General features: G+C 40.8%; 3 protein-coding genes across 3 annotated transcripts in view; 1 reads left to right on the top strand and 2 right to left on the bottom strand.

Annotated features, from left to right (window-relative positions):
* The window catches only part of Pten (phosphatase and tensin homolog), a 66186-nt gene extending 44334 nt beyond the window's left edge, over positions 1-21852 (bottom strand). The window contains exons 1-3 of the mRNA XM_085834233.1: positions 21729-21852; positions 21015-21698; positions 3507-3591 (exon numbers count right to left, since the gene is read on the bottom strand). Of these exons, the coding sequence (XP_085690359.1) occupies positions 3507-3591; positions 21015-21698; positions 21729-21852 (893 nt within the window). The remainder of the gene's footprint in view (positions 1-3506; positions 3592-21014; positions 21699-21728) is intronic.
* Positions 21689-22069, bottom strand: Mldhr (mitochondrial lactate dehydrogenase regulator). The gene is given in 2 exon segments (XM_085834049.1): positions 21689-21963; positions 21965-22069. Coding segments are annotated over 2 exon segments (96 nt in total). The 5' UTR covers positions 22004-22069; the 3' UTR covers positions 21689-21906.
* Positions 22070-22175: 106 nt separating this feature from the next.
* On the top strand, positions 22176-23439 carry Klln (killin, p53 regulated DNA replication inhibitor). The gene is given in 4 exon segments (XM_085834234.1): positions 22176-22248; positions 22922-23182; positions 23221-23300; positions 23302-23439. Coding segments are annotated over 4 exon segments (552 nt in total).
* Positions 23440-25115: the final 1676 nt, after the last annotated feature.

Raw genomic sequence — 25115 nt, forward strand, 5'->3', positions numbered from 1 at the left:
AATCAAGCCAGTGGTGGTGCATCACCAACTCTTCATTGCAAAAAATGAGAGGAAAAAAAAAGAAGGAAGCAGTTAAGAGGAACAACTACTACTACTGCAGAAGCCTCCGCGGTCCGCCTGCCCTGCCCTGCCAGCTCACTCCTTAGATTAAGCAAATCATCTGTAATTAGAAAACAAATCCCAAGCCCAGTGTTCCTCCATTTCCATTTTTTACATGAATCCCAGATCTCAAATGAAGAAGCTAAATATTTTTCTCAAATTTTGTAGATCTCAGCTATGAAATTTTACTTATCATAGCACACTATATTTTTCAAACCTTTCCACATAGGACAATTTAAGCATGAAAATATTTGCAATTTAAGTTTACCTCACTCCAGGTAACGCTATAGTACAATAGCAAAGATTATGTTTTATATAATATTTCTTGTTTGGGGGAAATATAAGAAAAATATGGAATTATATAAAAGAAAAATATTTTAAAATATCTTTTGGATACCCTACTAGACAAATCAAAGAAAGATTAACTGCAAAAAAAAGTTTATTAGAGCCGGGCGTGGTGGCGCACGCCTTTAATCCCAGCACTCGGGAGGCAGAGGCAGGCGGATTTCTGAGTTCAAGGCCAGCCTGGTCTACAAAGTGAGTTCCAGGACAGCCAGGGCTACACAGAGAAACCCTGTCTCGAAAAACCAAAAAAAAAAAAAAAAAGTTTATTAATAAGAAAGCAAACATGTTATAGTTTCGATCTGAAATCCTCCTCCCAGCCCGGTTGTGGAGCCTTTGGAAGTGAAATCTGGCGGAAAGAAATCAGTCAGTTGGGGCAAATTATCTGCAGATTTCTCTGGTGCCTGCTTCCTTCCACAGCCATGAGGAGTTCCTGCCTCCACTCCTTCCACCATGAACTCTGCCCCAAACTCAGGAAGCCATGGATGGAAGGATGGAGGGCCTTTGCCCTCTCTCCTCACCCTCCACAGCCAGAAAGCCTTCTCAAACAATGAGGCAAACGAACCCCCTCTTACATCACCTGCTTCTTCTAGGCTATCTGGTGATATGAAAATAAAAATACTTGTACTGAGATGGTATCAACTTTAAAGCAAAAGGAAGCAGTCACTATTGATTAAAACTAACATCACCAACTGAAGTAATCAGTTATTTAGATATTAGACACAAATGTTCTTTGGAGAAGGCAATCCTAAAAGGCATTGTAATTCATTATTTGTAGGGACTAATGTAATGGTGTTGGCTTTGATCCCAGTCCTCTGAGGCAGAGAGGCAGAGCGGCAGAGAGGCAGGCAAATGCCTATGAGTTCAAAACAAGACAGTTCTACATAAGAACTTCCAGGCTAGCCAAGGCTACTTACTTAATTCAGACCCTATCTCAAAAAAATAAAGCAAACAAACAAACAAACAAACAAATCACAAAAAAGTTATTTGTAGTCACTTTAGTTTGTAGGAAAAGGCATATCTTCCTTTCTAGTCACTATTCATACTTTACTATAAAAGTGGGTGGGGAACTGGTAAACAGAAGTTATCCAGGCCTTAATGGTCATTTATCTTAACAAACAAACAACAAAAACCAAACACAGAACAGTTTTATACCCAGCTGATTCTCCATGCTGCTATGCTAAAAACATTACAGTAAGAAGCTAAAAGAACAAGCTAAATAATACAGATAGGAGATTTCTTTAAAAGAGAGAAGAGAGAGAGAGAGAGAACACCTAAGGCTAAATAAAAAAACTAGATAGATAAAGCTAGATAGAATTAATTTCCGTCTTAGTTACTAATTATAAAAATGAGTGTGCGATTCTCTTAATTTGCAAGCATAAGCATAGGAATCATGAAACCAGAAGGCTCAGGACCAAACTAATTTCTCAACACAGCATATTTTTGGTAAGTTACTGTAGTATAAGGTCTAATAACCAGGGGTAACGGTCTAGAAACTGCAATTGTAACCTTAAAGGTAATCTAATCACCCTCACTTACTAATTCATACTTAAGAGAAATCAATATAAAATTAGCATGCCAGATTAGTCAAAAGAACATTACATGGCCAGAAAAGATCCCCTCCACTCAAAGAAAGAACTTGCACCCCTTTTCAATACAGCTGAATTTGGTTTGGTTAAATTGGTCCTTGGCTGAATATAAAATTGATGTAAAATAGTGTATCTTATGAGGCATAACATAAAAGACATAAACAATTCTGCATCAAAGCAGAAAATAATTATCTGGCCAAACTGCCACTTAACCATACTCTGCAACTTTCAATTAAAAAATTTCCTCTCTTACTTTTTTTTCTGTGGCGTATTTCATTTTCTCTGCATCATCACTGTGTTCCTATCAAGCTGTGTTCCTGTGGGCCTGCCATGCTAAGTACCCTTCCACTGTGTTCTACCTAATTTATAAGACGGCAAATGTATTTCCCTATTGTTAAAGGCTTTGAAACAGTTACCTCTAACAGGATAACCTAAGGTTTAATGGAAACTACAAAGCAGTAAGGGGTTTGGTGTTAGTTTTGGTAGACTTTTATAGATGGTGAAACTTAAACCTGAACAAAACATAAACAATATTATAATAAATTATCCAAACAAGCACAATTTGATACAGTAAAAATTAACCACTTAGAAACTGACTACTAGCTCATCTAAAGACATAAACTCATGCAGTACCACAAAAGCATCCTACATCTGCATGACACTCTAAGTTACAAAGCACTCTCCCACCTATTTAAATCTGCATAATCACAACATAGTTAAAAGCACCAGGAAAGATGCTCATTTATGAGTAAAAAGGAAAATATCCAGAATTTTAACTTTTAAATTCATTAAAGTACTTCAGAACCAGCATAGCAAATATAGCAAGACTCAGTATTAATGAATTACTAAAAACTATTATAGTTTGCAACAAAAATTTAATGTTCATTTACTCATACAATTGCATTTTTATTCTGAAATTAAAATTTTTAAGTGGGCCTTGAGAAACACTTTTCTGAACTAAGCAACAATTACACTTGGAAATTTTGTAAAATTATGATACTCTTCATTTAGTCTTTTGAATAAATGTCCAACAAGTCCCTCCAAAATCACTGTATCAAACACTACTACAGGTGTAAGTGCTACATAAAACACACCAGCTGCTCATACCACAGTGTGAATAACTAAACAAACCTACTTAAGCAAGGCCTAACCCAAATATAAAGTCAAAGCCTTGTACTGTAATAGAAGCCAGAGACTAACCTGGTAAGAGACATATTATGGAATACAAAAAAAAAAAAAAAAAAAGTCTTCATGACATAAATAAAGATGATTATATAAATAGTCAGTTCTTATCCAGTGACTCGCATCCAGCCGAGAGCTATCAGCTGCTTTAGATTAAAACTTTCAGAGTATTACCAAAACCAAACAAAGGCCACATCAAAATGCAAACACTCTTCTGTGTTTTCGGATCTTTTCTAAATAAAACACATCAATATAATTTATTAATATATGAAATAGAAAATCAAGAATGCTTACCTTACTACATCATCAATATTGTTCCTGTATACACCTTCAAGTCTTTCTGCAGGAAATCCCATAGCAATAATATTTGGATAAATATCTAAATTATTAAGTTAAGGAAATACCTAGAATATACAATGACACAAATATGCATGCATTTGAAAACATTAGCTTTTCCCACTCTAGCTGTAATTATAAAAGGTTGTCAAATGTACTTGTCTGCTCCTTGAGCTATAGAGCCTGGACAGTCACTCACTATCCTTAGACTTCTATCAAGTTCCTACTCCACAGTGACTCGGCTGGCAGTGATAACCTCATCCCTGACAGCTGTGATGTCAGAATACGCGACTGAGGCTGAAGCCTACATGCTTTCTTCTCATCAATGTAACTAATACTTAGCATGGCCATTAGTTTCAATTCTATTACAAACCAGTTAACATAAAAACCCATCTCTATATTCTGGAAGAATTTATTTCCAATTAACTAAAAATCTACACTTCCATGAATTTTATCCATCTTTCTAGCTCTCATTTGTTCTGGGGTTCCATCTCATAACTACCTACAAGATTTTCACATCAACTATACCAAGTTACCTCCTTTAAAATAACCACTTAAGATCTCCGCCTACATATTCTGGATACATTTGCCTTCTACATATAACTCAGTAATTGATCCCCAAGTCATGAGAAGGCTTTGGCCATAGGTACTACAAAGGCAGAGCAACATCTGTAATGGCCAAGTATCTTTAACACCAACTCGCAAAGCCTTTGGGAAAAACATGTTAACTTATAGGAATAATATAGATGGACAGGCTAAATAATATTATGCAAGAATAAATGAGACAAATTAAAAAGACTTTAGGGCTGGGCAGTGGTGGCGAACTCCTTTAATCCCAGCACTTGGGAGGCAGAGGCAGGCAGGTGGATTTCTGAATTCAAGGCCAGCCTGGTCTACAGAGTGAGTTCCAGGACAGCCAGGACTACACAGAGAAACCCTGTCTCAAAAAACCAAAGGGGGAAAAAAAAAAAGAATACATAAATTCATGTCAACCAAAGAAGAATTAGAAAGTTCCAAATAAAATGATTATTATTTAAATGTCACAAACATTACCTGTCGTCTATTATTCTAAATTAAGAAAAGGGTCACATCTAAAACTATCGCTCTTTTTTAATTATTAAAATGTGCTGGTTATAGTATGTTCAGTAATGGGAGTGGGAGGAGCAAGCAAAGAGGTTTAACCAAGACAGAAGCAATACAATTTCTGAATCATTTTAAAAACAATTCAACTTTTTTTTTTTTTTTTTGGTTTTTCGAGACAGGGTTTCTCTGTATAGCCCTTGCTGTTCTGGAACTCACTTTGTAGACCAGGCTGGCCTCGAACTCAGAAATCCGCCTGCCTCTGCCTCCCGAGTGCTGGGATTAAAAGTGAGCGCCACCACGCCCCCGCACAATTCAACTTTTAATACTAAAGTTTTCAAGAAAGATTGACTTGTATTGCAAAAAATTCAATTTTCTGAGCACCAACTTAAGAAAATGGAGAAAAGCCGGGCGTGGTGGCGCACGCCTTTAATCCCAGCACTCGGGAGGCAGAGGCAGGCGGATTTCTGAGTTCAAGGCCAGCCTGGTCTACAAAGTGAGTTCCAGGACAGCCACGACTACACAGAGAAACCCTGTCTCGAAAAGCCAAAAAAAAAAAAAAAAAAAAAAAAAAGAAAATGGAGAAAAAGACATAGTCACCAGAATGGAGCCCCAGACAGTGATAATTATCTCTAAAATTCCCACCCAAAACATTATAAATTAATTTTGGTCAAAATATAAATTCAGAGGTTAGAAGAAATAGCTTAGTGACAGAGGGCTTTACCTAGCATGTGCAAAGAACCCTTGGTTCTATCCAACACACACTAAGAAAAAAACATATATACACCAATATGCACACACACACACTTAAGGACTTAAATAATCAATTGAACAATACAATAAGAAGTGAATTTTATTAAAAGAAAAAACATTTATTACTATTTTCCATGAAATGTGGCCATTCTATCTACAACTAACTTCAAATTTAGCTTTGAGCTGTATTTATGAGCCAAGCAAGTTGGTAAAAGATTGTGTTAATTTGAGCTGGAGAGATGGCTCAGGGGTTAAGAGCACCAACCGCTCTTCCAGAGATGCTGAGTTCAATGCCCTCTTCTGGTGTGTCTGGGGAGCGCAATCGTGTTCTTATATACATAATATAAATAAATAAATCTTAAAAAAAAAAAAAAGGGGTTAATCTCCTGACCTCTTTTCTGTTGTTGCTGCTAACCCCAGTGTTACCTCAGAGCACTGTCCCCAGCTTAGTAACCCTCCTCAAGAAAGACAGGCACACAGACCTACCATGGCACTAAAAGTACCTCTGTATGTTTTAAATGAAGATGTTTTCAGAGGGATCTGTGGAAGTGTGTATAAAGCATCACCAAGTGAGTATTATGTTGGGTAGCACTCACACACGCCTTCTGGTGACAGAAGAAAACACAGGAGTGTTTGGAGAGATGACCCAGCAGTTAAACATACTTGCTGCTCTTGCCTGCCTCTGGCCCCCAAATGCTGGGAGGATTAAAGACGTGGGCCACCAGCCCGGCATCTCTTTGGTTTTCTTGCCACTAAAAAAGCCATCTAAGATTGACCACTAATGACAAAATATGCACAAAAGTGCAGAAGCCCAACAAGTATCAGGCATATTAACAGCTTTATGAGAACTAAGACAAACACAAACTCCAAATTGTCTACAGAAAAATCATAATGGTACATACAAGACTATAAAAACTAAAGCTGTAATTGATTCAACACTAACATAAAGTTATAAGAGATATCTCTAATGCTCTAATCTTCATATTTGATATTAGATTTCTAAGTTGCCCCTGCAAACAGGCTGCTTAGAAACAAAACACTAAGTTTTAGCTACTTTATAATCATGCAAAAGATATTAAAGTCTCTAACTTACGACAGGAAAGATATTCCTATGTGCCTAAAGGATGGACCAGTAACTTGAGAACAAAGCCCCTGTCATATTTAGTGCCAATTCACTTAGTAGTAGCTGCATCTTGCAAAAATAAAAAAAACCCAAAACATTCACCTGCAATGCCTTAGCAACACTGAGAATGAAGAGATTCAGGGTCCTAATACAGTATGCCAATGGACCAGTCTCCTTCAATTTAGCCAAAATTGCGAAATTGCAAAATTTTTAGTTGCTTTTAACAGTCAAAATTTGCCCTTCAAAGCAGTCTTTGAGACTATTTAAAACAGAAAAACTCCAAATCTGTGGGCTGAATTAGTTCACTTTACATATGACTTTAATGTAATACATGAAATAAATTGTTTCTTTACCCTGTATTACCAACATAGAAATCATCTGGAAATGGCTTCGTTTCTATTGCAAATGGTATAAATAAATTTGCCCCAATGGACTGTTTTAGACTGAAGAAAAATAAAATTAACCGGAAGTAATTATGTAGATTTTAAATCATGAAGACATATATACTGTCACTCATTACTAGAGCAGAGTCATATTGATGATTTTATAATTGCCTTGTTTTAATATTGTAAAAGGATTCCTATTCCCACTGAAAACATTTAAATCATTATAATCAACTTTGAATTATAAAATTATTCCCTGAACTGTGAAATTGTATTTTAAAATATGCTAGTTAAAATTCACTTTAGAATATGAAACTTTTCTATTAACGTTTTAACTGTATTGATAGATGGAAAGTAAGAACAAGTCTTTAGGGGCTGGGAACATAGCTCAGCAGTTAAGAACACTGGCTGCTCTCTCAGAGATCCTGAGTTCAATTCCCAACACCCACATGGTGGCTGAAAACCACTGGACCTGATGCAGGCATACATGCAGACAGAACATTCATACATATAAAATACAAAAATATTTGAAAAAAAAGAAAAAGGAATGAGTCTTTGGTGCACATTGATTTAAACTACTTCTTAAAGAAATTTATTGGAGGGGTACAATTTTTGTAAGAAAATAATTACCGGCTCTGTGGGAGAAAGCACCTTTGTAATTTATCATCTTTATGTTCAAAGAATATATTTTAAAGCCATAGAAAAAAGGCTAAAATTTTAAAAAAAGAAGAAAGTCAATATTTTCAACTGATAAATAAAGTGCTGAAACATGCAAGGTTTGTTTGGCTGAAGTGTGGTGGCTCCCTCCTGTAACCCAAGGAGGCAAAGGCAGTGGGAGTCTTGTGAGGTTTAGGCCAACTAGAACTACACAGTGAGGCCCTAACAGAGAGGGGAGACAGCTCAATACACAAAAGACAAAAATACCAGTTAAATGGAAGCAATAAAAATGACAATAATGAGAACTCCTTTAACACTCCATGCTATCCAAATACGAAGTGAGCCGAATGGAGAATGGTTTCTAAATTCAATGCTTGGGTAAAAGCTGCCCGAAATCTGAGCATCATCCATGGACACCCTGACTCCTATGCAGTCATGGCCTGTAGTTTAGTCTTCATCACACAAAGTCACTTATTCTAATCAAAAGTTTAGAAACTTTACTGACAAAACCTTCTTCCTCCCAGACATTAACCTGACAAGAAGCTTACATTCAAAAACTATAGACCCCAGGCCTGAAGTTGGGTTTGAAAATACAAATTCAAATATTTAAACTTCAGACATTATTTTTACAATAACCACTCCACACATCAAAAACTCCAAATATAATACAAAACTAAAATCCATCAGATTATATTAAGCCATATAGAGGCATTTTAAAGATTTTAAATACAGCATTGCTAACATCATTTTCATGCAAGTACGATGGTTTACCCAAGGAAACTCCTTCAAACGCAGATGTAAATTAAGTTGTAGGAGAGAAAAAAGGCACAGGGCTTGAAAAAAAAAAATACTTAAAAGAAATGTTTAAAGCTGCTTACTAAATCAGTGCCCTCACTGAGTTTTGTATTATCAATTCTTACATAACGCATTAGAAAACCTAGTTTTAAAAACCCCAACATTTTGTGTAATTTAGTACGTCGGGTGAAAGCGCAACACTCCTGTGCAGAAGCATGCAGACACTTCAGTAAAGAGTCGGGCTTGGAGCAGCCATCTTCAACTCTGAAGCAGGCCCTTAGTGGTTTTGCACAAATGATAGCATACTGTGTAAGTTTCATTTTTACAAAGGCCTAAAACTTAATCTTAGGTCTTAAAAACTTATAATTAGATGATTCCAAAAACAAAGGTGTCAAAACCACTTACTACCACTAAATTACCTTAACTTTTTCCTACATCTGAAGAACAGATGGCAGGCCTGGGTATCTATCGGACACGGCACAACCACAACCTATGACCTTTGCAGCAATAACAAACAAACATCTTTCTAAGGACCTTCTCATATTTCCAAACTCATGCAATCATGACCACAATCTGGATACAGTGCAGGAGAAAATGCTTCTCAGTTTTCAGTATACTGTTATTCCATGCAAACGTCCGACAAACTAGACCACCAAAGCTACTTAGGACTGGGTCTTCAGTCCCCAGGCAGCAACAAGAAAACAGTAACAAAAGATTTTTGCCAGCACTAATTTTTATTAGAGCCCAAGACAGCAACCGTACGCCTAGATGAAAATTTCAAGCTGAAGTTTCACTTGGGAAAGCATCGTACTTAATGATAAGCAAGTAATTTCTTTTTCTGTCTTGGTTCTGTCTCTTTTGGTCTAGACTAAGCTTCAACTTACAATGTGGCCAAGAGTAACTGAACTTCTGATTTCCTTGGGGATAGCTCCAGGGTGCTAAGGTCACAGGCCATAGAGCACACCTAGTAGTAACTTTGTTTATAAAATAAAAAACGATGTTTCTATCACTTTGTTTTAAATTGTTTATACAAAAAATATTAATATAATTTATTGATAAAGAAGTAATGGTTAGCTGATACGGTTAAAGATTCTCTTTTAGATATGAATATAAAAACTGAACAAATTTTTATGTATTATTTGATTCTTAAAATACTCAGTATTATGTTTGATATATATAAAATGCATTTAAATAATAAAAATCTAAGAAAAAAAGATTTTCTTTTAGTATCTGACTTAAAAATAAAATCCGACAAACTGTTAAATGCAGATTTTTCACCAAAAGCTATTACTAGTTATCAGTGCACATTGATTAATTAATAGTACAACAAATACAAGCCAACTATACAAATATAAACCACATTATTCAAACTATGCAACTGTAACATCATGGCAAGCCAATAATTCTGGATTCAAAGGTACAGCAACAAAGCTATGCCCACTTTAGTATGAAAATTGTTCAAATTCTATTCCATTTCAACTTCAACTCAGCAAAATACTCCAAAATAAATGAAATTAACATATCAAAAGTATTTGGAGCCTGGAATTCTTTTTTTTTTTTTTTTTTTTGGTTTTTCGAGACAGGGTTTCTCTTTATAGCTCTGGCTGTCCTGGAGCTCACTTTGTAGACCAGGCTGGCCTCGAACTCAGAAATCCGCCTGCCTCTGCCTCCCGAGTGCTGGGATTAAAGGCGTGCGCCACCACGCCCGGCTTGGAGCCTGGAATTCTAATATAAGCCTATAACCATAGCCCTTGAGAAGCAGGAAAAATGGGATGTTTATAATGAGTTCGAGGGCAGTATGGTCTAGAAAACCGGAAAGTTGTCCCAAATATTTAATATATATTATATGTAAAATATAACATTATATGTGTGTGTGTGCTATCTCACATAAGTAATATAAACATTAAGTATTAAATGTGCAATAGATGGCCTAGAAATAATTTTAGATGAAGGCATTTCAAAGCTCTAATATTTCAATTATTTTTTTTTGTTCTTGTTGATTGTGGTTTGTGTAAATTCTCAATCATAAAAATTGTCCCTATTTGAAACTTTAAGTCCACTATATAAAAAAACAGTAAGAGAAAAAAATGGAGAAATCTTAATTTATAGGTAAATATGTATTTTTGATCATTTCAATTAGGAAGCACTATATAAATTTTAAAAAAAGATACCTCTTTGAGTTCACCAAGAATTAGAAAACAATGTGAAGTTTTGAAGAAATGAAAAAAACAAATGAGCAAACAACAACAAAATTTTTCTCTTAGTAATCTCTTTATAAAAGGAATTTTCTTTAGTAAGCAAATGAGCTCTTCATTCAGACCTAATCACTGTTAATCTATTCAATTTAATTACAACAATGGATACTATTTGCTTTTCTTGGTGAATATGAGGCTATCATGACAAGTCATGTCGGTTTCAAAACATTTATCAGTATACATACCTAAACACTGCCCTCAACTTCAAGAACCAAAACTCTAAATCAGTACCTAAGTTTCCTAAGAAATTAAAAAATAAGGCCTTGGACATTTTATTCTGTTGTAAAGTGAGCAGCGAATGAGACTGTAAAATTAAACAGGAAAAAAGAAACCAACATAGCAAGTAATCTACTCCTAGAACACTTATAATTATGCTCGTGATCCCTAAAAAGAAACCAAGAATGCTCTGTCATTTTTACTGCTTTAGTTCTGTGCATCTCTAGACTAATGCAAACTCGCATGCCCAATTCAGAAGCATCACGGTAATTTCCAGTAACCAGGCTAACAACCAATGCAAGGCTCAGAAAAGCAGGTGACCATGCACCCGGGAACTTCAGTCAGGCCAGCCCATTCTCTTCATCTGGAAAAATTTCATGATTTTTCTTATTCTTTGTCAGAAATCTGCCCCTTCTTCACATGAGCACATCTAACTTCACCCCATCTGAAGAAACAAAGGTTTAGAGTAAAAAAAAAAATCTAAGACTAAAGAAGCAGTTAAACAACAGTGACATTACACTAGCAGCAAAGTAACTCCCTAAACAATTACAAAGAAAACTGTTCAAACACCGAGGGGGAAGGGGGGCGAGCACACACGCCAGCCTTTGAGACAGTCTGACCTGACCCTAGAACTCAAGGTGTAGTATGAGGTTGCCCAAGCTGTCCTCAAACATAAAATAATCCTCCTGCTTCAGCTTCAAGGAGCAAAACACCTGACTGCACATCCACCTTGCATTCCCTGTCATACTCTTCAGAACAGCGATAAAGACAGCATTTCAGCAGAGGTTCAAACTCCCACAATATGCTAAAAGACTTGAGACCTTGTCAAATAAATCTTTTTCTTATTAGAGATATCTTTAGTGGACAAAGTTGTTATAAGAAACATAAGCCCCGCCGGGCGGTGGTGGCACACGCCTTTAATCCCAGCACTTGGGAGGCAGAGACAGGTGGATTTGAGTTCAAGGCCAGCCTGGTCTACAAAGTGAGTTCCAGGACAGCCAGGGCTATACAGAGAAACCCTGTCTCGAAAAACCAAAAAAAAAAAAAAAAAAAAAAAAAAAGAAGAAGAAGAAAGAAACATAAGCCCCACAATAGTCAGAAAACCTATGTGGGCCCAGTTTTTACCATCCAGCAACAGTTGACCTTGGCAAAGGTACTGTATCTACATATCAAACACTTTGCCAAACATTAAACAGATCCCAGGTCCTGCAGATGTCTAAGAGCCCAATAGCCTCAACCCACTAAGTGCAAGAAGTAGGCCTTCTGTCACCTCAGGTATGACCATGTTCACCAAAATGTTTCTAGACATTACCAAAAGTTCAGATCAACAAAAACAAACACCTACAAGTCACAGCTTTACCCCTCATTAGAAAGATGGGAACTAGGCCAGGAATCTAATTCCAGGGCCTGGCTAATGCCAGGCTATGTATGTTCTTTGCATTCTAGCAGGCTGCCTTTCTAATTCACTGGGCCTTGTCTACAAAACAAATCAACGTATTTCTTACATTAGGGTATTTAGGACTTATGTCTATTGATATAATGCACCTGTAAATACTATTAGCTCAATGAGTATAGCATGGGAGCTGAGGGAATGGCTCAGTAGATAAAGTACTTTACTATGCACACACAAAGATCTGAGGTCAGAGCCCTAGCACCAATGTCAAACCATGTATGGTGGTACGCACCCATGTATAGTGTGTACAGCTATGTGTGGTGTGTACAACCATGTATGGTGTGTACACCTGTGATCCCAGCACTGGAGGGCACAGACAGAAGACAGTCTTGCCAAATTGGCAAGCTCCAGGTTTAACGAGAGACCCTGTCTCAATAAACAAGGCACAGAGCAACAGAAGAGACACCAATGTTGATTGCTAGCCTATAAACTATAAACACACACACACATACACAGAGAATATAGCACATTAAGGTTTGTTTCATAGGGGATAATGTAATACAGAGTCCTAAGGACAACTTTAATAATATCTCCCCAAACTTCATTCTCAACATAAAAGAAAATTTTTAATTCTATTTAGTTGAGAGAAACATAAACATTCAAAAAACAAGTCTCAGGCTGGAGAGATGGCTCAGTGGTTAAGAGCACTGACTGCTCTTCCAGAGGTCCTGAGTTCAGTTCCCAGAAACCATACGGTGGCTCACAACTATCTGTAATGGGATTAGATGCCCCCTTCTGGTGTGTCTGTAGACAGCTACAATGTACTCATATACATTAATAAACCTACCCTTTTTTTTTAAGTCTCATTAAAGAGAAAAAAATCTATTGGAAAAAAATCTACATTTTGTTTCAAAGCAAAAATTTGCTTCTAACATTGTTAAACACATATTGATTTTTACAATTCACTTTTAGAAATATATCTCCTTAAAAGATAAGCTGTTTCAAAGCAGAATTCATACCCTTCCATACACCTTGAGCAACTGCATCCTACTCAAAGGGTCAAGAACAAACATACAAATTAGGTCTGCATCACTAGGAAGGAAGAAAAAGGGAGAAAGGGAGGGAGGAAGAGAGGGAGGGAGGGAGGAAGGGAGAGAGGAAGGAAGAGAGGGAGGGAGGGAGGGAGGGAGGGAGGGAGGGAGGGAGGGAGGGAGGGAGGAAGGGAGAGAGGAAGGAAGAGAGGGAGGGAGGGAGGGAGGGAGGAAGGAAGGAAGGAAGGAAGGAAGGAAGGAAGGAAATTATTCTACTTCAGCCGGAAAACCAACATGAGCGTTACCACTTTTTAAAGAAATGAAAGTCACTTGTCCTGCAGGGCTCTAATGATATAACACCTATGTGCTTATAGTACAGATACACAGACAGAAGAGAAAGATAGAAACTGGTTCAGACAGTGAGATAGGTTCAGATATAGACATGCAACTCAATTTTATAATCTGTTACAAAAAAACACAGCTAAAATACTCAGGGAAAGCTCAGCAAAAAAAATAAAAATTACAAGAGCGCAGTCATGAATAATTACAACAGCATCCACTCTGCATTTCAAAATAAATAAGAAGAAACAGCCCTGGAAATTAAGGCACTCCATTCCGAGGAAACCACAAGCACAGGAAGGAAGAACTAGTCCCTGTCACGTGCAGGTAGGTGAGCCTTAAGCTTACTCCATTCTTCCCTCCACTAGATAAGAAAAAAGCATGTGAGCTTCTAGGATGGGTTCAGCTGGCTAAAAGGCACTTCCTGCTACCCTAACAACCTGACTGCCATTCCCAGGGTCAAAGGGAGGCATGAGAAAAATCAACTCCCGAAAGCTGTTCTCTAACCTCCAAACTTATGCCCTGTTCCATTCCTCCCATTCCCAACCCCAAATAAATGAGCAATTTTTTTAAAATACAGTATGGGAAAGAAAAAAAAATCTCTTTAGCTTTTTCTTCCCATTTCAAAGTCCTAAGTTATATTGAAAATCCTGGCTCAATGTGAAAATGAGGGCAAGAGTGGAGGTTTAACACTAACTTTAAATTCTTACAGTGGTTCACTGCAGATTGTATTGTCAGCTGTAATGTATGTGATCTGGAAGAGCAGAAAGGAAATGCTAATATACCTTTACTGAGAGTGTGTATGACTGAATTATGTATTAGAAGCCCTATTTCTTAGTGGTGGGGAATAGTCTTTGTGAAAAAGAACTGTGATACTGACCAAGCATGGCCAGTTCCAGACAAGCAGGGCTACATGGTGAGGTTCTGCCTCATAAGAACAAGTATACCATATCTATATCATAGATCATATATGCCTATGTATCGTATCATATAAGCACACATATTATAAATGTCATGCTATTTATATTCATCTATATTGAATACTAAGAAAATTTAATCTTACAACAGATAGTTCTTAAAGTTATTATGTGAAAACTAAGGACGTTTTCATGTTCCCTTAAAAGTTGAAAACACCCAGGCAGTGGTGGCGCACGCCTTTAATCCCAGCACTTGGGAGGCAGAGGCAGGCGGATTTCTGAGTTTGAGGCCAGCCTGGTCTACAGAGTGAGTCCCAGGACAGCCAAGGCTACACAGAGAAACCCTGTCTGGAAAAACCAAAAAAAAAAAAAAAAGTTGAAAACAAACTTTTTTTTTTTTTAAACAAACTTTTTGATGAACATAATTAATGTTGCTTTGAGCAACTCCATGAGTGAACGTCAAGATCAGACATTAGGCTCAAGAGTACCTAAAAGGATTCCCCTATTTTAAAATAAAAGATAACTTTTTCCAAGGGTGGCTTTCACGACTACATTGATGCCCCCAGAGTGGTAGTTATTGTTTTCTCTGCTGTTCATTGTTGAACCAATAAAGTCTGGGAGCCCTAAATAAATAAATAAATAAATAAATAAATAAAAGGTAGCTTTAGTCAATTAAAATGGCTCAAGTCTCAAACTGAGCAAATACATAAACAAACCTTGCTCACCCCATAAACAAAAATGCAAACGTTTTTGACATGAATAACTGGAAATTGTTAAGAGCAGTAGCTATGATTTAAGTATTTACAATGGAGTAGGTACCAGGGTAGGGGGATTATTTATGTGATTTGGTTGTTTGTTTAGACAGGGTCTCAATATGGAGCCTTAGCCGGCTTGGAACTCACAGTATAGAACTAGAGTGGACCTCAAATTCACTATGTAGTACTGAAGGCTACTGCCTAGGATTTAGCAATAGTCTCCTTCCTCTGCCTTGCTGGTATTAGATAAACTTTTGTGGTGGGTATCATTATCCTTCCTTTATTTCAGGTAAAGTAAGACTAAGAGAAATTAAATAGCATAGTTATCCAGCTCTGTGATAGAGCCAAGACAGGGACCCTGTCTGCCTAAAACTAAGATAAACAATTATAACTTCAGAGTGTAGATAAGACCAGCCGTATTTCAATGTAATTTAAAAGACTTAATTATGGTTTAAAATGGCTTCGAAAGCAGTCTGTCCTTTAAGAAGAAAATCCATTTTCCAGACTAGTAAGTTTGTTAACTTGATACTCACATACATGCCTACACATAGAAAAATTCAAATATTTACGTTAAAGTCACTGTTCGTATTAAGCGATGGCTTTCTGATTATAACTGTTTGACTAATTACACAAAACAGCAGATTTGCAAGCTTTTCCACACCACGCACATACAGGTCATTAGTGGGTGTAACTGCAGTTTGCATCTCTCCAAAGTTAACACCACAAACAAGTGTTAAGTCTTAGTACTCCAAAGATGTCCACAAATGTCCGTTGCAATAGAAAAGTGTGCCTGACTATTCTAAACGTAATTAAAACTTCCCAGGCAAAATTAGTTGTTTACTCTGATAGTAACCTTCCTCTAAGAAACAGGCTTTTTGTTGCAGTATAAATTATTTTAGAAGCTGAAACTGCTCTATCGTCCCTTCTGAAACCAGAGCAGAGAATACAAAATGAGAAGGTGAGACATCAAAGCCAGGATCCTAATTTCATCTCTGCCAATAGCTTCAGGACCAGAGAACCATCATCCCACAGTTAGACACTTTTAAGCAACAGCACCAAGACCTATAAAGAAAGATCAGCAAATACTAACATAAAGCCATTTCATCTGTATTCAACATCACTGATAGCTCAGCAACTGCATGAACTTCAAAACTACCAGATACAAATCAACTACAAAAAAAACGCTGAATATTTACAGAAATCACTTCTGATATAACCACACAAAGTGTCATACCTAAATCGTGATCTTTGGAACAAATCCTGTAACTTTTCAAAAGAGTGGATCACAAAACCAACTCTCCAATGCTGGTTCTGAAAATCAACTTTTTTATCTACAGGGAGAAGAAAGGGGAACAAAACGTGAGCCACCAGCTCTGTGCAGCCAAACTTCTGTTTTATGAGCCAGTAGTTTATCATGGAAAAACAAAAAAATGCGATCAAGTAAATTTCTTAAGCTGTACTAATAACTAACATTGCCTCATGGAACAGAATACTTCTAAGGTGGAATAGGCCTACAGAAATGAAAACCTGACCTACATACTCAGGATTCTAAACTTATCCCTGTCAACTCTGAATTTACATAAGTTATCAATAGAAAAACACTACCTACATTTGGAGCTTACTGAGACATAAAATAAAGTATTGAAAACTGAATATTTACTAAAGTGAATGTTCAAACTTTCTATTTTCCTACATGAACAATTTTCTAATCAAGTCATTAAAGTGACTATTTTAGAAGTGGCTTTAAATGCTGTCACTCGCCGGGCGGTGGTGGTGGTGGTGGTGGTGATGGTGGTGGTGGTGGTGGTGGTGATGGTGGTGGTGGTGGTGGTGATGGTGGTGGTGGTGGTGGTGGTGGTGGTGGTGGTGGTGGCGGCAGGCGGTGGTGGCGCAGGCCTTTAATCCCAGCACTCGGGAGGCAGAGGCAGGCGGATTTGAATTAAGGCCAGCCTGGTCTACAAAGTGAGTTCCAGGACTGCCAGGGCTACACAGAGAAACCCTGTCTCAAAAAAAAAAAAAAACTGTCACTCTATAAACAAATGAACAGAAAAAAAAAAAAAATCTCATGTTGTAACATTTGAAAATAAGAATTGAATTCATTTCCAGAAGGTAAGCTATTTCATAATACTTAGGTATATATTCTATATAATTATGATAAATTAGACATAATGTTCCACACAAAAAAATGAAAATACACTATCTGCCTTTTTCCTGTTACTAAAATAAAGATTTTTTTTTCCCCGAGACAGGGTTTCTCTGTGTAGCCCTGACTGTCCTGGAACTCACTTTGTAGACCAGGCTGGCCTGGAACTCAGAAATCCACCTGTCTCTGCCTCCCGAGTTCTGGGATTAAAGGCATGCGCCACCACCACCCGGCTAAAATAAAGATTTTTAAAGGGCATGAATCCCCACTTTCTAAATCTATGTCTAGAGATAACTAGATTATATTCATCATATTTAACTTGAATCATTTAATCTTTATTCAATACGTTATAAGGAATCTCAGTCTACATCTCTACTGCTGTGTAAACTTCTAAAATTGACAGTAATAAAATTTCTTTTCCTTATATTGAATTATACATAACTGAAAATTACTCCTTTCGATGCACTTTACTCCTCTTAAGTTTTAGGAAAAATGAAATTTGCAACTTATTATACAGTTGTGTTTTTCAGGAAAGACACAAATGACTATGAAAAAGGCAAGATGAAGTTTGTAGAGTCACTTAAAAAGAAAAACCATAATTACTTGCAACAATCACTTGCCTTTAACAAAGCAGCTAATATCAATAATCACTATTCTCTCGACAAGGTACTAATATTCCTGTGGTCAGTATCTGAAAAGTAAATATACCAAACAAAAAAGCTGTACCAGAAGCCTGAACCTTCTCTGTGCTTTAAAATCATTAACTCTTGCTGTCTCACATTCAGCCGACTTTCCAGACGTTAAGAAAAATTTCCTGGGCTGGAGAGATAGGGCTCAGTTGTTAAAAGCACTGACTGCTCTTCCAGAGGTCCTGAGTTCAATTCCCAGCAACCACATGGTGGCTCACAGCCATCTGCAATGGGATCTGATGCCCTCTTCTTTTGTATCTGAAGAGAGCTACAGTGTGCTTGTATAAATAAAAATAAATAAATCTTTTTTTTTTAAAAAAAGACTTCGGAGTTTTATATATTAAAAAATAATAATTTCCAACCAACAAATTCCTACAGTAGTTCAATTGTGCCTTCAGCAAATGAAAATATTCAACTTACTACTTTCATAATGGAATTTAACTTGGCCAACCTCATTGCCAACACTGACCAGCACAAATCTTCAATGACCATTTTAATCCCTGCCCCAAACACAGAAAACCCTGATGAGGAACCAAGCAAGCCCTCTCTCTAGCTTATCAGAACTAAGGGGAGCACACCTCTCAGAAGAGCAAGGTTCGCTGACTTTTTCCCCTCCTGACTCGTTCTCACATCAACATTTGGCTCCATCAAACCACAGCTCTAGAAATTAAGTGTTATTAGTCATTTGATGCAGTATTTGATGCCGCTTTCTATGCATACCATAACTAAAGGGATAGCTTTGGATTTCTTAAGCCACATAAATTGCACGTACAGAAGCCCATGCTCTATGAAATCAAATAAGGAACTGCAATCACGTCACTGCTCATACAAAAAAAAAAAAAATTATAAAATAATCTTGAAGTCCTTTGGGGAAAGCAAAGCAAAGCAGAAGTGTACTTTGGACTCTACAAGAAGTCTGCCCACCAGGCATGCTAGACTTTTCTTTGAATGTTTTTTTTTTTTAATTAAATAGATACCTGACTTAATTCCTTCTCGATCAAGATTATTAACATTAATTCACACCAACAGTAAACGGCCTTGAAGCAAGTGACAACTCAGAATGCTCTCCAATTATCTTGTGGAAGGGTCAGGTTCATCCTGAGTAAAGCTTCTCAATTAATGCAAACTCGGAAATTAAAGATTCCTTTCAAACTGTATTTTTAGCTTGAAAGAAAATTAGCCTGTGTGAAGCTAGCTCTTCAGTGAGTTTCATCTTCATGTCAGAACAAAAAACTCAATCAAAATTAGCTATGCATTTTATATGCCATTAATGTCACCCATCAAACCTCTTCCAAATGAAATTTTTTCTTCAAAAAATAAATTAATTAATAAACAAAGTTCTCCATAATGCTCTATTAGCAGGACATGTATAGGCAAGTTGCTGCTGCCATTCCACCTTAAGAAAATGTCTACTAATATTAACTAAAAAATAATTTTTACAAAGAATACCTTACCATCAATTATGAAATTACATAATTTTAACTAAATACTGTTCCCTGCTACAAGTCACATAACAAAATTTTGGGTTGTACCAAAAGGCCCAGTCATTTAAAGGCTCAGTCACTTCAGACCTGCAACTTGTGTTTTCGCACACCTTGCACACTGGCCTCCCCAAAGCTCTCAATTTCTGTCAACACTTCCCAATCTGCAAAAGAGGAGGGCTCTCTTTCCTACCCCTGATCATAACAGCACCATACCTGAAACTGCAAAGATAAATGCTTTAAACCACGAACTTTTGAAGTACAAAGGCCTAACTTTTAGACAATCAGAACTATACAACGTTAAAATTCTTGGGTTTCTGTCTTATTCAACAAGCTGACTCAGTAAATTACTGCATGCAGAGAGCTAGCATACCTACAATCTGGAGCCAGTGATCCATTCCTGCCAGTTTGTCTGGATATTAGCGGGCTAAATTATACTTGACGTTCTGCACAAATCAGGCTAAAACCCACTGATAAGCCAACGGGTCAGAGCACCTGAAACAAAAAATATGAGCAGCAAATTCACGCTACTACTTAAATTTCATGTGAGAACTGAGTTTAACCTCTGCAGTCATTTGCCACACACAGCAAGCATCCCTGGACTCACACAGACATCATCATGTGGGATCAAAAACTATTCGATCTCCATTCTATCCTGTGTGGCGAGGTCAAATGAATGGAACATACCACTGAAATGCAAATTGCATATCCTATCCTACACCTCATCAGGAAAGAAAGTCTAATTTAACAAAGTTCTATTAAAAGCTCCAATGATATATATTCTGGCACTATTGATTTTAAACTACAAAACTTCCAAATGCAGGCTCCAAATTTGTAATTACGTCGGTTTAAACACACAAAACTACTTCTACCCTCAAATGTGCACGGTCTATGCTGACGATGACTATGCTTATAAAGTTATGCAAATCAGTCCACAAGTCACATTTCAGAAAAAAATCTTCCAATGCAACCCAGGAAACTAAAAACAATCACTGCAAGATTCTGAGGCAACATGCCTACGTGCAGCACGGACTTTCATTTTAATCTCATCTACACCCTAGATCTAGGGCCTAAGTCACGATCTAATCGAAATATGCACAACCCAAAGCGTCTAATTTTTTTTTTTTTTTTTAGTTCATTTAGAAGGCTGGATTGACGAGCTCGCTAATCCAGTGTACAGTACTCTGCATTAACGGACAATAGATTTTAAGAAGAGACCACAGAGCTCGACAAGAAACCAATCCGTGCCTTGACACTTGCAAGGAGGCATGAGTTCCGTCTAGCCGAACACTCCCTAGGTTGAATACACTGGAAGAGACACAATATGCACGATCTAGAAATGCGACCAGAATTAAACGTTATAGTCACCCCAACTACAGAAAATTTTCGCATCCGTCTACTCCCACGTTATCAGAGTGACAGAAAAGCAAAGAGGAACAGCCGCAGAAATGGATACAGGTCAAGTCTAAGTCGAATCCATCCTCTTGATATCTCCTTTTGTTTCTGCTAACGATCTCTTTGATGATGGCTGTCATGTCTGGGAGCCTGTGGCTGAAGAAAAAGGAGGAGAGAGATGGCAGAAGCTGCTGGTGGCGAGGCTTCTTCTGCAGGATGGAAATGGCTCTGGACTTGGCGGTCGCTGATGCCCCTCGCTCTGCTGCCGCTTGGCCCTGGACCGCAGCCGGGTAATGGCTGCTGCGGCGGCTGCTGGATGGTTGCAGCGACTGGGCCTGCTTCTCCTCAGCAGCCAGAGGCCTGGCAGCCGAGGCAGCGGAATGGGGAGAAGAAGACGGATAATCCTCGCAGCGGCTGCCTCCTCCGGCGGCCTCCGGAGCCCGGGCCAGGGGGGGTGCGGCGGCGGCGGACGGGAGGCTTAACACCGGCCCGGGTCCCTGGACGTGCCGCCGCCGCCGCCGCCGTGTTGGAGGCAGGAGAAGGGGAGAGAGCAACTCTCCGGCGTTCCCAGCCCTGGCAATGGTGACAGGCGACTCCGACCCCCTCCCCGGAGCCGCGGCCGCCGCCGCCGCCGCCGCCGCCGCCGCTTCTCCCCCCCGCTCCAGGAGCGGGAGGTGCAGCCGCCGAGCCTGCGCCGGCTCCCGCTCGAGCCCACGGCTTCTTCCACCGTCTCTCTCCGAAGCTGCTCAGAAGCTGCCCGGTTAGAACAGACGACGAGGAGGCGAGGCCCGCCGCCGCTGCCGCCGCCGCCGCCCGGCCGGCTCCCCGAGGGCGCTGCCCCCGCGGCTGCTCACAGGCGCTGAGAGGGGCTCTGGGCCGCGGCCGCCGCCGTCTCTCATCTCCCTCGCCTGCGCCGGGCCTGGCCTCACAGCGGCTCAACTCTCAAACTTCCATCATGGCTGCAGCTTCCGAGAGGAGAGAGCTGAGCGCAGCCGCGTCCCGACGCCCAAGCGCGTATCCTGCCGCAGTGCACAAAGAGTCCCGCCACATCACCGTGCGCCGGCCAGCCCGCCCCCTCCGCCGCCCCGCCGGGAGAGCCGGGCGCCTCCGAAAGCCGGAGGGGAGGCGGGGGGCGGGCGGGAGGCGGGCGCCGAGCCGGGGGCGGGGCGGGGCGGGGAGGGGCGGGGCGTCGGCTGGACAGGGGCGGGGAGCGCCGCGGAGCATGCCCAGTGTGGCCGTGCCTCGCTCCAGGAGCTGCGCCGGCTTTGGCCTCAGCGCAGAGAGACCCGGCAAAGGTACAGCAGGCTGGGGCCGAGTGAGGGTGCGCTGAGCACAATCGCTGACCGCTCACAGGTGGATCGTACTAGCTGACCGCCTTGGTCGGTGCTCCGGGAGCCTCAGGGGCAGGATCATCCTTCCTGCGTCTGTCCCTGCGTTTCTTCCGAACGGCTTTCATTCCCTGCCCTGCGCTGTGGTCAGATTGCAGTGCTTCGCTAGGATTTGTCGGCGACAGTCTTTACCTAGATAACACACCTCTCCCCCTCACGGTGTCCTCAAGGTGTCAGTCTTTGCACAAAGAACAACCCCCTATTGTGTCTCCCGCGTGGGTCACCTCATCGGGCTCCGGTTCCCTGCCCCGCCTCTTGCTTCCCAGGCAGCTGGGTTCATTTGCCCGAAAGATGAACGCTCCCAGCCAAGCATGATGATTGTGCATACGGGGCGTGTACATTCCCATCTCCCCTGAGTTTCCAGGGCCCAAAGGACACCCCTGGTTGGACAAAGTGGATCTCCGTGAATAGAGTGCACCTCACACACACCCCTCCACCGCCGGGTGATGAGACCCGCAGCTCCCCGCAGCGGTGGATCCACCGGATCACAGCCAAGCTCGGTCTTCAAAGAGCTAACACTTCCCCCCCCCCCCTTCGTGGCCGCTATGAAAACCCGGCAGAATTGGATCGCGATGGCCAGGTTCTGACCCTGTCGGACCGTGCATGTTCGAGGACCCGGTTACTGAGCCCGGGTGTGGAGTATGGGACGGTCGGAAGCTGCAGCCAGCGAGTGGGCGGGGCGAGCAGGCCTGGGAGGGCTCAAAGGCGAGGTGGAAGGATACATGAGCCGCGGTCGGAACTACTTTCAGGAGGAGGTCACGTGTGGTCCTAGTTGGGGAACTTTCCAAATTCCCATTCCCCTATCTGTGTGCTCCTGGGGCAGGAGCTTGGTCCCCTCTGCTCTATTAGGTGATCGTCCCCGCCTCCTTCTCCCGTGTGGTCTGCTGGACCCCTCTCTTGCCGGATCGGAGCAGAGAATAGCATCCACGAGCTGTCCTCAGGAGCGCTGTCGGGGCCAAGCGCCTGGGGAGCTGGTTACACAAGCAGCCACATCCAAGCACGTGCCCCCGCCACCCCTCTCTGCTGGCCGCCGCCGGTTTGTGCACACTGACGCGGAGAGTCCCCAAGCTGTTCCTCCCTTTTGCTTGTAACCCATAGAGCTAGCCAGAAGGCCGGGACACGAGACTTCTGTTCTGAATCTGCCCACACCGCGCGTTCCCAACCGTGGGAGAAGAGGCCGGGCCCTAGGGGGAGGCGCGGGGCGGAGGGGGAATTGACGCATCTCCTTCGCTTAATGAGGTGAACCCTTTCTAGATCTGTACTCGCGGGGCAAAAGGGTATCTCCTGTTGCTGCTGGCTGGTTGGGCTTACCGATGTTGCAACAAACTTCCAGTCACTGCCCCTGAACTGGTGAGCGCGCCCCACCTACCGTAGACTCAGCCAAGTGACTTATCTGAGCACCTAGTCAATGGCTGTCAGCCCAGAACAAACCTGTCAAGTAAAAGCTTACTGCCGGGATTGGCTGACCTGTCGCGGTTGAGAGAGCTGGTTCAGAAATGCTGATAACTAGCGTACAGTCCCTCCTCCCCCACCAACCAGCCATAAAGCAAGCGATCACCTTGAGCTTGGAGGGAAAAAAAAAAATGACATCAACTCCAATGTAGGTAGGGTTTTCTTCCTTATTGTTCTTTTCCCAGGGGACTTAATTCTCAGGATGCCAATCTGAGCCCTAAAGTATCTCTGAGTTGAGACCTAAGCTGAAACACTGGGTCATTTTAGAAATCTGGAGGATAGTAGTCAGTTATGGATTTGCAATAATTGCGAGTAGATGTCTAGGAAAGGCTAGCTGGGGGGGTTAGAGTACAGGAGAAGGAAAATTTCATAGGTCCACACAGCATAGTTGCAGGCAGCTCCTGAAGTCTAGAAACCTCAAGAGGCTCGGCTCAGAGAGCTATGGGCCATTACCTAACTGCAGGACTGCTAATTAAACCGGGGATATTTACAGTTCTATTAGAGCTCTCTGAAGCTACTCAAACATTGCATTTAGATACATCCTCTAAAGATCTCTCCACCGGAGTTAGCAGCCCAAGCTAAGCCAGCGTTGATGTTTATTACAGGCTGTTTTGGGGCAAGGTTCTGGTCAGTTGAGGGAGGGCAGGGATGACCAATGAAAGCAATCTGAAAACAATAGCTGAGAGGCCTCTATTTGGTTTCTAACGATGTAAATTAATTTGGTTCACACAGCCTAATCTAAGATGGAGATCTAGTTTACACAGAATCCCCAGTGTCAAAGTGTTAGCTGAGATGCACAGCAAAAACCTAAGTGGTGCTCAGCAGAGTGTCTACTACTGCTGGGTGGGGAAAAATAAGGTTGAAGTTACATCAAGAGAAGTAGGTTGAAAAGGGGAAATGGCCCACATTCGTTCCTGTCCCCAGAGTCCCTGTTACTAGCATCACCCTCTTTTGCCTCTTCCCTGGAGGCATCTTGCGTGACATTACTCTGAGCGGCTAAGAAGCTCGGAAATCTTCCTCTAAAAGAAAAAGAAAGGCATTCATCCCTAAGCTTCCTGATGCCTGGCTGGAGGAAAAAAGGATCCGTTTCTGTTTCCAGAGCATCACTCCATAGAGCACAAGGAGGCGCATCCCAGCGCTGAAGTGCTGAAACGCGACCCCAGCCCACAAGCACCACCAAGTGAGGCAAGAAAGCCAAAAGCCAGCTAGCTGCTTCGCTCGGCTGCTCTGCAGTGGTGAATGAACAGACACGCGGTGTTGGCAGGTGTGTGGGCCTCTCTGACGTCAGCTAGCCACGCTGACAGCATCAGGCCTTGTTGGGA

The sequence above is a fragment of the Mus caroli genome, unplaced genomic scaffold, assembly GCF_978045245.1.
Source record: "Mus caroli unplaced genomic scaffold, Mus_caroli_1 scaffold_20, whole genome shotgun sequence".
Lineage (NCBI taxonomy): Eukaryota > Metazoa > Chordata > Mammalia > Rodentia > Muridae > Mus > Mus caroli.